Below are 15,269 nucleotides of genomic sequence, written 5' to 3' on the forward strand. Positions count from 1 at the left end.
AGGGTTGCCACCTTTTTTGGAAAAAAAAAAATACCGGCCTTCCTTTATAGTAATCATTTTTCCCTATTAATAACATTGGGGTCAACCATCATTTTTACCGGCCAGGTGACAACCCTACTCTTGGCTCCTTTTGTAGCTGATTTTGAAAATTACACCTGGCAACCCAGCCTGGCATTTCTCTGACGTACTAGGGAAATGTAGCAGAGCAAATGGCACTACAGACTGTCAGTAAATCTCCATGGTGATGGATGGGCTGATGTCGGTAGGTCATACTCCCCAGTCCCTCTGACCCAGTAACAATGGAACCGTCCGACACAATCACGCCCCTCTCTGGCTACAGTGGTTGTGCCTTCAGGGTGCGCGCTCGCCTTGCTGAGCGGAAGCTACAGGAACGCGCAAGTCAGCTGTAGATCCAGGTCCCCATCCTTATTAGTTGGAGATGGCGCTGCACATTGTACTGCTGCAGGTGTGTGTGGGGCTGGTGGCGCTGCCCGTGCATGTCTTGGCGTTTCTGGGGCTGTGGGACAGGATCGCCAAGAAGGTGCTGCCGTACTTACTGGAACGCTTTACTAAGGAATACAACAGGAAAATGGGAGACGAGAAGAGGAAACTGTTCAGCAACCTGAGTGACTTCGCCGGTGCCTCTGGGAAAGTGTCTATCCTGGAGCTGGGCTGCGGCACGGGGGCCAATTTCCAATACTATCCGCCGGGCAGCCAAGTCACGTGTGTGGATCCCAACCCCAACTTCCAGTCGTTCCTGGGCAGGAGTTTGGCGGAGAGTCAACACGTCCATTTCCAGCGCTTTGTGGTGGCGCCCGGGGAGGATATGGCCCCTGTGGGAGACCGTTCCATGGACGCGGTGGTCTGTACTCTGGTCCTGTGCTCTGTGAGGGAAGTGGAGGCGGTGCTGAGCGAGGTGCTGCGAGTTCTGAAGCCTGTGAGTTGCTCGCTTAATAATAACAACGTGACACATAGGGGCACATTGATCAAAGGTCGAGGTGAAGTTTCAAAGTGAAAAACTTCCGATTTCAAAGTAATTTTTGGTTACTTCGACCATCGAATAGTCCAACTTTGGTTCGAAGTTGAAAAAACTTTGAAATTTCGAAGGTCAAATTTTTTTGAAGTACTGTCTCTTTAAAACTTCGACTTCGGCCATTCGTCACCTTAAAGCCTGAAAATATTTCATTTTTCAAAATACATTACAAAACAATTAAAACCCACATACACACATTACAAAAGGGTGAAGTGGGACGAAATATAGTGAATAAAGTACCCCCTATTGTAAAATATAAGACTGCGTGCTTTTATACAGGTCATGGATCTCCGAGGTGACTTCTAATATCTTCATATTTTCCAGCAAGGGGTACTTTATTTATTATAACACAAAAGTTTACTCACCGTTTATAACTGATGACATCACTAGTTACCGTTTATAACTGATGACATCACTAGTCACCGTTATAGGATATATTTTACAGAATATTATTCATGGCTCGTGTATTATAAGTAATATAAAGGATTGATTTCTCTACATTTTATATGAATAATATTGGGACCCATATTAATTGTCCTGCAATTCACACATAAAGCAATCTGGGTTGGGGCAGAAGCAATATGCCCCATATATGCCCTTTGGCCAAGAAACACTGCCTCCATGGAAACAAAAACACTTTTTATTTCAGTTGCAGTGTAACCCAAAATATGTGCTGGAATTCAGTGAAATTCTGTATAGAAGAAGGAAAAAAAAAAAAACATTGAAAATGCACTGGGGAGGGACCCTTAAGCTGGCCACAGACGCAAAGACCCGATCGTACGAATCCTTGAACAATCGGACTTCCCCATCTCCCGACCTGCCACTAACCATTCCAATCAAATAAAGCAGTAAAAGATCAGCCGATGTTCTGCCCCTGACAGCAATCGTACAAAAGTTATGTCCAACCAAAGCTAGTGACAGTCTCCCACTGATAATCATACGATCAGCAATACACGCAGAGATATTATCGGCAGCCGACAGAAATCTTTTAACCTGTCTGATCGACCAAACGACCAATCTCCACCATATGAAAAATGTCGGGACTCTCCACACACGGTCCAAAAATCATACGAATTGAGGATTTGTACAATCAGATCTTTGCGTCTATGGCCAGCATTAGCCCTTCTTTGCACAGTATCTCTGTAGCCGCAGGGCATAGATCAAACAAAGAAACCTTGTTCCAAAATGAAGAGCCATGCTTTCGGCAGTAAAGACAAGCACAGGAAAATTGTACAATGGCCATGGCAATATTCTTTATATCTCATAAAATGTCTTTGGTGCAACCTTTTTACAATGTGCTCCTGTTTCTTCCTCCTGCCTGTCCCCCATTTAGTGTGTAAGAGGGACGTGTTGCCTATAAAGCTTATACACAGGCATGACTCGGCCTTTTCCCTTGAGCTGGCCCTGTGCCATGTTCCACACTAGCCTTCCCATTAACTCTTCCCTCTCCCTGATTCCTGACCACACATACCATCCAAACATCTGAGTGTATTTGTAGAACAGTAACCTTTGCAGCATGAATCTGCAGAAGGAGAGGAAGAAGCTTGAAAAATGTAATTATTGGATTGAAAGGCATTGTACATGTACATGGTTAACCCTTTTTGTAAACAGTGCTGTACAAGTGATAAGAGGAAGGAGCTTACAATCTAAAGGACAACTGATAACACAGGAATATGTACAAGCATGGCATCACTCATAGGTGCAACATGTACTCATTTCTGGCTCCTGTTGTAGAGAAAAGGCTGTCACATTGGAGTTGCAGTAGTCTGAAGGAAGAATTTAAATGAATAAGAAAATATGAATTCAACCCTATTACAATGTTGCACCTTTTAAAGGGGTTGTTCACCTTTGTGTGAACTTTTAGGGGCATATTTATCAAGGGTCGAATTTCGAATTGAAAAAACTTCGGAATTCTAATTCAAAATGGGCCCGTTTTCGATCGAATAGGTACGTATTTGGCCAAATTAGAATCGTACGAATTAAAGGAATAGCGCATTAGATAGAATTCGATTCAAAGTTTTTCCCCAAAAAAAACTTAGATTTTTCAAAGTCCACCAATTGACGCCAAATAGGTTCTAGGAGGTCCCCCTTTGGCTATAACTTTGGCTAAAAGCGAGCTGTGATTTCATCCGACAGTCGGATTAATGTAGTTGTAACATGCGATTTCTCCTTCACTTCCGTTTTCAGTAAACCATCCGACACATCGCATGCGTTTAGACGCATTGCGACGTGTCGGGTCAAAACCCATCATCGAGTCCTGTCCTTAAACAAAAATTCATGGACACATCTAGAAATTCCAGCTAGAAAGGCTGCACTGATAGTAATTCAATTGTAGTGCAGAACATACATAACTTAGATATGTTAAAAACCAGAAATTCAGCCCAGTTTCTCAACTCACCTCATTAGCACAGCTCGACTGCAAAAAAGACATATCTGTGTATCCATGGGGAATCCTTAGAGTATGAAATATTACCAAGAACCAAAAAAAAACCCCTGTGCTGCAGTTGGCTCAGCCCTAAAGCATTAACGTGTGTATTGGTGATACCCAGGGAGGCCCAAAAGCTGTAGGTCGGTGGGCTGAAACATGGACATTCACTTTTGACTTTGTTTACAATGGACTGTGGCAGTTCAAAGTAACTGTCATTTATGTGTTGTGGCTGTGCTTTCTGTGTCTGACTGAATTGATGGTGGGACATCATGGGTGAGGGGAGATTAGACTCCCTTCTCAAGCTGAGTCTGCGTTGAGAAGGGACAGGCACTATAGCCATACTATAGCCATAAAAAAGATTATAGTGAATATTGTACCCCCTACTGTAAATTATAAGGATATTATCCGTCGCAAAGGAGTTCCATGAGGCCCAAGGCCTACTGCTTTTACACAGGGGGTACATTATTCTTTGAGCACCAATTATAAGGATATAATATAAAGGATATTTATTATTCTTTGTGTATTATAATAATATATAATACACAAAAGCCATGAATATCTTGTAAATTATATCCTTATAAATGAGTTCTGATGTCATCAGTTATAAACGGTGAGTTCTGATGTAATTTCTGTCACATGACTCACTGAAATGTGTGTATTATAATAAATATAGTACCCCCAGTTGCTAAATATGAGAATATTATAAGATATTACCGAGATACCTCTGAGTTCTATTGCCTTCGGCCTCGTGTTTTTATATGGTCATGAAACTCCTCGGTAACTTATAATATCCTTATATTTTACAAGAGGGGGTACTTTATTCACTATATATTTTGCTTAGTCTAAATATGTAGCATAACCACAATAAGTTTTGGTAACTGGCAGTAACTGATGTAGGGCTATGGGTTTACTTGGTGTATAATTACTGTGGCAGTGCATATAGTAACTTTAAAATTAAATTACTTTAAATGGGTTGTTCACCTTCAAACACCTAGTTGCTTTCAGATAATTCACCGGAAATAACGACTTTTTCCAATTACTTTCTATTTTCTATGTGTGACTGTTTTTCTAATATTCAAGTGTAATGTTTCATTTTTCACCTTCTAAAAGCAGCTGCTGAGAAATGTATCAACTAAACGTTGCAAAATTGTAACCGTTTGAGTCAGCTCAGTAATTCAGGTGCAGACTCTAAACACCAGAGATACGAACATTCAACTTTAAACTTTTGAAAAAACTGTAAAAAATAAATAATGGAAAGTATTTGAAAAAAGTCTTTAATTCTGGGGAACAATCTGAAAACAATTGAAAAAGTGTTTGGAAAATGAACTCATTATGAACTTCATTAAATGAACACATTTAAGCTGAAAATATTTCCGATATCAATTGGATGTGGAATGTATTTGATAATTAATTTGCTAATACAATACTGTTCATTTTCTAACTTCTAATTGCAGGGTGGGGCCTACTATTTTTTGGAACATGTAAGAGCAGACCCTGCATCCTGGAATTATTTTTTCCAGAGAATCTTGGATCCAACTTGGAAATACATTGGAGACGGGTGCAAGCTGACAAAAGAGACCTGGAAATACCTGGAAAGTGGCAAGTTCTCCGATGTTAAACTACGACACATCCAAGCGCCTTATAAGTTCAGCCCAGTGAAACCTCATATAATTGGTTACGCTGTAAAATAACATTTCCTTATCCAGCAGGTACAATACTCTCCTTCAGTCTCTGTCTGTGAGAATTCCAGTGTTCTGTTCAAATATATCTGTATAAATACATTTTAATTAAACCACTGTCCCACTTTTTATATGTAACCAGTGTTCTGTAGGTTGTCTGTCTTTCTTCTTCTCCCTATATCTGTCTACATTAACTACATATGAATTATTACCAATAGCAAGTGAACTTAGCTTTGTTCTTGTTATAACAGGATAATGGCCTACAATGCAGGAGAAACACCTGTGTGTACCAAACCTGGACCCTGTTTTTCCAAAAGCTGTTCATTGTTGACACTGGGAGCCCCAAAATTAGATTTACCAAGGTCTATTTTATTCCAGGCAGAACTGTGCCTTACTTTTGCCTCCTACAACTCCCAGCATTCTTGTAAGTTAAAGGAGAAGGAAAGGCTAAAGTTAAGTAAGTTTATTAGAAAGGTCTATATAAATATAACAGTAAACTCTCAAAGTAATGCTGCTCTGAGTCCTCTGTCAAAAGAAACACTGCATTTCTTTCCTTCTATTGTGTACACATGGACTTCTGTATCAGACTTCCTGATTTCAACTGAGCATGCTCAAGCCCTGCCCTGGAGGTTTAAAGGACCAGTAACATCAAATTTTTTTTTTCAAAAATTCGTTAGTACATAACGAAAAAATAACACCAACACAAATTAAAATTTAAAATAGCAAAGCCTTTATTAAGAAATAACTTACAGAAACTCCACTTCCTGTCCTCTTCAGAAACGGTGAAAAGGCGACCATCCTTCCTGCAGCGCTCGATTTGTCCTCCCTGGCTAGCTCCAATATTCTACTGACAGCGTGTGAAGAGAGTTGAAGCTGCGGATCAAGACCCTGCGGGACCGACACATGAAGACCTTTCTGCTGTACGAGTGCAAGAAAACCAACTGGTGCAGGCAGCCAAAGATGCAGACAGTTTCCTGGGAGCAAGCGGTTCTCCCTCCACAGGCAGCGGAGCGCTGAGGTGTCACCCGGCTGACTGAGAAGAGAACCTGGCAGAGCGACTTCAGGAAAAACTCAGGTTCCGGTTGAGAGAAGCAGTCCTGATTCCGGATCTCTGTCCCCATGCCCTCCCGGTTGCACACAGTTGATCACAGTATCTCCACAGTTCAGTGCGAGGGAAAGGACAGGGGGAGACTTACGGCCAGTCTGGAAGGCGTCGCATCGCGCCAGCACCGGGTGACTGCACATGTGATCCATCCACCACACCAGCCCCTTCCTGCGCTTGGAGATAAAATCCTCCTCGAACCTCCCCGTGGCCTGTTTCTCCGGGATGCGCGGCACCGACACGACGGGGAACTTGTAGAGGAGACGCGCGTAGAGCCAGTCGAAGTGTTTGTAGCGGCGGTGAACCTGCAGCCCCGTGTGACTGGGGAGGAGTCTGTACGAGATGTAACTCTTTATGCCCTTGAACTTGGTCTGCTTCGTAACTGCCACACGTCGGACCAGCTGGTTCCTCGGCCGCAGTGGAGCTACTATCGTCCCATTCGTCGTCCCATACTGGGATCAACTGTGTGCAACCGGGAGGGCATGGGGACAGAGATCCGGAATCAGGACTGCTTCTCTCAACCGGAACCTGAGTTTTTCCTGAAGTCGCTCTGCCAGGTTCTCTTCTCAGTCAGCCGGGTGACACCTCAGCGCTCCGCTGCCTGTGGAGGGAGAACCGCTTGCTCCCAGGAAACTGTCTGCATCTTTGGCTGCCTGCACCAGTTGGTTTTCTTGCACTCGTACAGCAGAAAGGTCTTCATGTGTCGGTCCCGCAGGGTCTTGATCCGCAGCTTCAACTCTCTTCACCTCACTTCACACGCTGTCAGTAGAATATTGGAGCTAGCCAGGGAGGACAAATCGAGCGCTGCAGGAAGGATGGTCGCCTTTTCGCCGTTTCTGAAGAGGACAGGAAGTGGAGTTTCTGTAAGTTATTTCTTAATAAAGGCTTTGCTATTTTAAATTTTAATTTGTGTTGGTGTTATTTTTTCGTTATGTACTAACGAATTTTTGAAAAAAAAAATTTGATGTTACTGGTCCTTTAAACCTCCAGGGCAGGGCTTGAGCATGCTCAGTTGGCTCCTCTCTCTCCCTCCCTCCCCCCTCCCTGCTGTAATCTGAGCCCAGAGCTATGAGTGAGCAGGGAAACGCAGGCAGGATGTGATGTCACACCAAGAAAATATGGCAGCTGCTATCCTAAACAAACAGAGAGAGCTTCTAGAGCTGTTTACTCAGGTATGGTAAAGCTTTCTACAGAATAAATATAGTATTATATCTTGTACTATTGTGGCTAATCTATTGGCAATTAACATGCTTTGTTAGCTTTCCTTCTCCTTTAAGCAACAGATAGAAGACAGCAGATTGCACATACTAGCAGCAGTATTCGTACTGGATGGAATACATTTTTATTTCCCACACAATTATACTTATGCTGCAGGAAATGTTTGGTTTTATTAAAAGTATATATATTTTTTAATAAAAACAAGCATTTCCTGCAGTCATTTACAATCATCTTTGTTGTGCAACAATTATCTAGACGTAGGAAAGGGGTAAGTGCATTGGAAAAGGTAAGGTAAATAGAGAATGGGTAGTGGAGCTCACTTGCTGCAGCAGCTTTATCTTAAGATGAACCAAAAATGAGGGGGGGGGGAGGAGAGAAGTTTCAATCTGTTCTTCCTCAAGGCTGTCTCGGATGTTGTAGTTCCTAAGCAGGCTGTGAACCAGCGTCAGTCTTGGATTTTCATCCATTCCTTCCTAATAAATCAGACACCGGTGTGGGCAATATTCAACACATTCTTGGCTACAAAGGTTTTACATCTCCTTTAACACTTGGTTTCTAACCGTTTGTTTCCAGCAAACCTTAAAGTAAACTTTGTAACTGAATAACTTTCTTGACGCCATCCCCTTCCCACAATTGCCTAGGGAACATGCCCAATTTCTGAACAAGCCTATCGCTTTACAGGAAATTAGAGATGCCACTCAATCTATGGGCAGCTCTAAATCACCAGGTCGTGATGGGTACCTAGCGAATGGTACAAAGCACTGGGGGAAGAAATTATGGGTTCCCTTCACACTATTCTCACTCAACCAACGTCCGCAGTCTTTTTATTCAGCATTAATTGTACTAATACATAAAGAGGGTAAGGACCCAGAATTCTGTGCCTCATACCGGCCAGTGTCTCTTTTAAATACAGACACGAAAATATTAGCTAAGGTGCTGGCCACTCGATTATCATCAGTGATTTCCCTGTTGGTTAATCCAGACCAGACGGGCTTTATGCCGGGCCGATGAACTGATGTTAACCTTAGGAGACTTTATTTTATTTGCAGGTACCCCATGATAACCCAGGCTCAAGAATAGCAGTTGCATTAGATTCAGAAAAGGCATTCGATTCGATACTTGTGGATGGTCCTTAGGAAATTTGGGATAGGGGATCCGTTCATTAAATGGATACAATTATTGTATAAACATCCTAGGGCGCAAATCAAGGTTAATGAAGTAATAACGCCTCCATTTCAGTTACAGAGAGGCACACGCCAAGGTTGCCCACTCTCACCGATGCTATTTGCATTGGCAATTGAACCCCTTGCGTTAATGGTTCGAGATTCCCCCTTGATAAAAGGGCTGAGGTATGGAAACATAGTAGAAAAAATATCTTTGTATGCGGACGATGTCCTGTTATATCTAGAAGACCCTGGCCCTTCGCTGCAGACAGTCCTTAAAGGGCATGTAAAGTCTAAAATAGAATAAGGCTAGAAATGCTGTATTTTGTATACTAAATATAAACATGAACTTACTGCACCACGAGCCTAATCAAACAAATAATTTATGCTTTCAAAGTTGGCTACAAGGGGTCACCATCTTGTTACTTTGTTAAACATCTTTGCAAGACTAAGACTGTGCACATGCTCAGTGTGGTCTGGGCTGCTTAGGGATCATCATAAACAAAGCTGCTTGAGTTCTGCATGGCTGGTAAGTAAGGCGGGGGCTCCCCCTGCTGTTCATAAGTATGATTGTTTCCCTGCTCAGCAGTTAGGGGCTGTCTGACAATTCCTATCCACAGCAGCAAATGAAGGGAGAATTTCACTGCATACAGTCAGGTTTCTTATAAAAACGGTACACATTTTTTAATTAATGTATATTAGAGATAGGTTTCTTTTTCATTAAAGAAAGGACAAATGGGATTTTATTTTTTTGCCTTTACATGCCCTTTAAGATCTTTAACTCATTTACCACCTATGCGGGGTTACGTATTAATTGGGAAAAATCCCCTATATTCCCCATAGATCCTGTGAGTTACCCTGGTCCAATAGCAGATACTCGTTTACAATCAGTGGTGTCCTTCAAATACCTGGGTATTCACATCCATCGTGAGCCCGACCAATTCATCCCTATGAATATTACACCTATCACTCAAAAACTTAAATTGGCCCTCTCGGTTTGGGGTTCTCTGCCACTGACACTGTGGGGGAGGGTCAATTTGATTAAAATGGTGTATTTGCCCAAATATCTCTATGTGTTCCATAACAGTCCAATTCCACTACCCAGGGAGATCTGCAAGGGGATTCAATCTTTGATTACTCCATTTTTGTGGAACAATAAGGTACCTCGGGTATCCTCTAAGGCTTTGACGGTGCCCTATGACAAGGGAGGCCTTGGGCTACCAAACTTCCTTTACGATTACCTAGCATCGCAATTAGCCTACATTCATTGGTGGCTCACACAGGATCAAGATAATCCTAATGTCATACTTCAGGCTCATTGGGTAGGTTCGCTAGAGGCATTACGAAATTGCCCCTTTAGGAAACTAAAAGATTACCCAACTCTGCCCCCCTGTATGCTGGCACCTTACCAAGCTTGGCAAAGTGCTATGAAATTAGCCGGTATTAAGTTCCCTCTCAAGTCCCCATATCTCCCATTATGGAATAACTCTTAGTTGCAACATTTCTACAGAGCCGAAGCAGTCGAATACTGGGTCCCCTAGAAGCTTAAGTATTTAGGAGACTTAATAGTTGAAGAACTATTTGTGGACAAAATCAAATTGGAGCAAAACGTAGCCATCCCTACGATTCCCATGTTTCGATACCTCCAATTGAGACATATGTTTCACTCACAATTCAGTGGTATATTAGGGAATTTATCAGAACCGGCGATACTTACCTACTTACGTCAGCCTCATCCTTCCAAGTTGACCTCCTACTTGTACGCCAATCTTCTGCTTACAATACCTTCCCCGTTTTTATGACACATGGAGAATGGATCTAGCAACCCTTACTAGCGACCAATGGGAGAAAGTGACAGGGCACTTATACAACCTTTTGATTTCAGCCAGGGATAAGTTAATTCAGCATAAGTTTCTGCTACGTACCTACCTTACTCCTAATAAATTAGCTTGAATGGGCAGATTGGCAGAACCAAGATGTCATATAATTGATGGTTCCTTCTGGCATATGGTATGGGCCGGTCCGAAAATAGTGGTTTATTGGAAGGAAGTGTGTATGTATATCTCAGAAGCCCTAGAGGTGCCTAATGTATATAATCCTGAATGTTGCCTTTTAGGGATAGTTGAGGATCTTCTGCCTGCCACTCACACTAGACTAACTGTGAGGACATTGCTATTCTATGGAAAGAAAATATTGGTGATGCACTGGATCTCCCCAGACCCTCCTGTTAAGAAAGCGTGGATACATTATGTTAATAGCATGCTTCCGTTACTTACACTCACTTATGAAGCTCTGGGAGCCCAGTTAAATTTCCGAAGGTGTGGGAACTGTGGTGTGATATTCACTTAGGTGCTACGTAGCATTGATGTACTGTTATTTACTGTATATATGATCTTATGCTATTGAAGAAATGATGTTATTGTACCTTCTTTTTCTTTGACTTTTTTCCCCTTCCCCCCCTTTTTGCTTTCTGTATCCCTCATTTTTGAAATTCAATAAAAAGGAAACCTGTTAAAAAAAAAAAAAAAAGTATTTGATCCTAAAACCAAAGATAAGTGGTGACGCTTGCCTACTTTTTGGAAATTTGATTTGTTAATGCAAGGACATGCACATAAAGAGTTTTGCCAGCTATTTACCTCTACAGGACAGTCCCGATTTTGACAACTCGACTCGCAGTCCTGGATTGTTACTGAAATGTCCCGACTTTCTCTTTGATCTCCTGCACTGAACAACCAGTAAAAGATACAACGTTTCTAAAACGTAATTGGCTTTTGGCGGCAGAGAGCCCAGAATACATGGCAGGTGCACTTTTGTAACAATTTAAAATAAGCGAAGAAGAATTGTAACAGTTTAAGATTAGCAGGTCTCTTGGGGGAAATGTGTAATAACATAAAAACCACAGGAATGTGTTCAAACTTTCATTACTTGACAAACTTTGTAAAATGAACATGGTAATTTTTGGCCACAAAAATTGGCATGGGTCAATATATTTGATATGTGTTTTGCAGTAAAAGGCACATGGCCCTTAAACCATTCCCTGCAAGACAACATAGTCACATGCTGTTGGGGAAAACACACTTCCATTAATGAAATAAAACCCGCAAAAGAAGATTCTCTGGCTTATTTACCACTCCGAAGATAGAGTGCAAAAAACAGGTGCAGTCTGCCATGTTTTTGCAATTTGCACCATGCCCCAGAGCCAACCTTTACCCAGCAAGCCATGACCATCCTTCCCATATTTGATGTCATGAAAGGGGTGGAGCCCACTTGCAAAAAGTGTCAACTGAAGGCGGGAGCAGGGCATATAAAGGTCAGAGGTGGGGTGGGTGCATGGTGAAGTTCAGCCCAAACCCACCTGCGAAAGTTGTGTGTAAGACGTTCTGAACACGCCCCCAACCTGCGGATCCTGCACGTTTCAGGCCGGCCCACACATCACTAATACACAGTGGGGGTCATTTATCAACACTGGGCAAATTTGCCCATGGGCTGTAACCCATGGCATCCAATCAGATTGCTGCATTCATTGTTCTACTTGCAGCTGGCTTTAAAAAGCTAATCACTGATTGGTTGCTATAGGTAACAGCCCATGGGCAAATGTGCCCAGTGTTGATAAATGAGCCCCAGTGAATCATAGAATGTTCTGCTACCCTAAGCATTACATGCTACACAGAGCGAACATTATTTCTTTGACGCTAGTGAGGAACAATTTTCCTTACTATCACAGTCAGGGTCAGACTATTAAAGGGGTTGTTCACCTTTAAATGAATGTATAGTATGATGTAGAGAGTGACATTCTGAGACAATTTGCAATTGGTTTTCACTTTTTAATATTTGTGGTTTTTGAGTTATTTAGCAGCTCTTCAGTTTGCCGCTCCAGTAGTCTGGTTGCTAGGGTCCAAATTGTCCTAGCAACCATGCACTGATTTGAATAAGAGACTGATATATGAATAGGAGAGGCCTGAATAGGAAAGATGAGTAATAAAAAGTAGCAATAACAATATATGTGTAGCTTTACGCATTTGTTTTTTTTAGATGGGGTCACTGACCCCCATTTGAAAGCTGGAAAGGCAAATGATTTAAAAAAAAAAAACAAAAAACTATAGAAAATAAAGGCCAATGGAAAAGTTGCTTAAAATTGGCCATTCCAGAACTCACTAAAATTTTTTAGAGAGACATGATGTCTGGTGATTTTAATAGAGAGTTCATGTCAAAAAATGTTTTCCTTTTAAGATCACGTGACGAATGGGAAGATTTCAAGGGTCAAATTGAAAATTCAAATTTCGAATTTTTTTTATGGTCAAAATTGGAATTCCATTTTCGAGATATCATACTCTGGCCCTTTAAGAATTCAAATTTGACTATTCGCCACCAAATTACTGTTTTAGCCTATGGGGGACGCCCTGGGATCAATTTGGAGATGTTTGCAGCCTTCCTGACATTATAGTTTTTTTTTTTGGAGAAAAAAAACTCGAATCAAATTCGATTCGAGTTTTCGGATCGTTTAAATTCATATTGAAAGTTTTATTTTATTAATAAATTTCAACTTTTTGAATTTATGGGAGTTAAAAAAAACTCACATGAATTTGACCCTTGATAAATGTGTTCTATACAATGGAATATAACAAATTCTCTTTTCCTTAGTCAAACCTATTTTAAAATTTGAATATGTAGTGTAGGATTTGGATCAATATATATATATATATCTGAATCCAAAGTTATCCATTTGCATCTCTGGTTACAAGGTTTCAGAGTATATGAAGTTTGATGTAGTGCATCACACCATGGAACGGTTATATCATATATGTGGAAATGACAGCAACATGATGTAACGTGATTAAAACTGACAGTTCAGTTGCTACGGACGTCATGGTGATAACTCAAGATTTCTGGAATGTCAATGTATATCCATGTAAAGTAGAAATAAAAAAAAATTAGAGCAAAATCTTTTTTCCTTCGTTACTGTAAATGGATGTAAGTAAAACTTCGGCAGGTTTTAGGTGGCGAATAGTCAAATTTAAATTCTTAAAGGGCCAGAGTATGACATATCTCGAAAATTGAATTCCAATTTTTTAAAAAAACTCGAATCGAGTTTAGATAACTCCTTAGTCGAATTTGACAGTTTTGACCATAAAAAAAAATGTGAAATTTGAATTTTCAATTTGACCCTTGAAATCAGTATAAGTGCATGGGCAGGTGCACTACTTACCCTTTATGCCACCAATTCTTATGTTGTACCCTAGAACTTGCGTCAAGAAAATGTCTAGCTCAGGGGTCCCCAACCGACACTCCTGCACTGGGCCTCCAAGCCCAGCGCACAAAAACGAGGCGCCGGCGCGTCCAAACTTGCTGCCGACCCCACCCCTTGCAACAACAAAAAATTTTTTTTTTTGCACTGGTCCCCAGTCCAGAAAAGGTTGGGGACCCCTGGTCTAGCCTACGCCTTACTTTGGTTAAATTAAAAAAAAAAAACACTAGACACTAGTTCTGTAAATAATCACAATTTTATTATGTATTTATAGAAATTTTATCACACCCAGTAGCCAAAAAAATATGAAGACATTTTACAATCTCTGTTAAAATCTATCCACTAACATTTGGTTTTTAACAGACGTGGCAGTTGATAACTAATAAAGTAGGTGCCAAGGGTTACTAGTGGAATCCAAACAAAAATATCCTGCTGAAGTAGGGATAACCAACCTGGGCCCTCTAGTGGGGAAAACCTCAACAACCCAACAGCCGAGCTCCAAAACTCCTGGAACATCAATTAATGAAGAACATGAAACACAGCAAAAGAAATGTAACCTGCTGAAAGAAGAATGCATTTACATTGCAGTAAAACCTTTAGCTAAATCAGCTTAGAACAGGCAATTTACACCTACAGTGAACAGCAGCCTAGTAAGCCCTAATGCCTCCAATGTAACAAGCTCAATCAGTTGGTGCTTTTTTAAAAGAGCTGCATAAACACGACCCCCCTAAAAAAAATTATTTAGACACACTATTTAAGTGTTTAAGACGTATAGGGGGATATTGGGGAGGGGGGGGTTTACATGTTTAGAATCCAGGATTCGTTTCGGGATTCGGCCTTTTTCAGCAGGATTCGGATTCGCCTGAATCCTTCTGTCCGGCAGAACCAAAACTGAATTTGCATATGCAAATTAGGGACGGAGAGGGAAATCGTGTGACTGTCACAAAACAAGGAAGTAAAAAATGTTTTCCCCTTCCCACCCCTAATTTGCATATGCAAACTAGGATTCAGATTCCTTTGTGGAGGATTCGGGGGTTCGGCCGAATCCAAAATAGTTCGGTGCATCCCTAGTGATTTATATGTGTAAATATTAGGGATGTACCAATCAAGGATTCGGCCGAACCGAATCCTAATTTGCATATGTATATTGGAGGCGGGTAGGGAAATCACGTGACAAAACAAGGAAGTAAAAATGTTTTCCCCCTTGCCACCCCTAATTTGCATATGCATATTAGGGTTCGGTATTCGGCCGAATCTTTTGCAAAGGATTGGGGGGGGGGGTTCGCCAAATCCAAAATAGTGGATTTGGTACATGGGAGTGGCGCAGGGATCAATTTGGAGAGGTTTGCAGCCTTCCTGACATTTGTTTAATTGAATTTGAATTGAATTAGATTGTTTAAA

General features: G+C 41.3%; 1 protein-coding gene across 1 annotated transcript; it reads left to right on the forward strand.

The window, feature by feature from the left end:
- The first annotated feature begins 361 nt into the window (after positions 1 to 361).
- Positions 362 to 5,268, forward strand: LOC496010 (uncharacterized). The gene is given in 2 exon segments (NM_001095277.1): positions 362 to 937; positions 4,916 to 5,268. Coding segments are annotated over 2 exon segments (735 nt in total). The 5' UTR covers positions 362 to 439; the 3' UTR covers positions 5,153 to 5,268.
- The last annotated feature ends 10,001 nt before the right edge of the window (positions 5,269 to 15,269 follow it).

The sequence above is a fragment of the Xenopus laevis genome, chromosome 2S (assembly GCF_017654675.1).
Source record: "Xenopus laevis strain J_2021 chromosome 2S, Xenopus_laevis_v10.1, whole genome shotgun sequence".
Lineage (NCBI taxonomy): Eukaryota > Metazoa > Chordata > Amphibia > Anura > Pipidae > Xenopus > Xenopus laevis.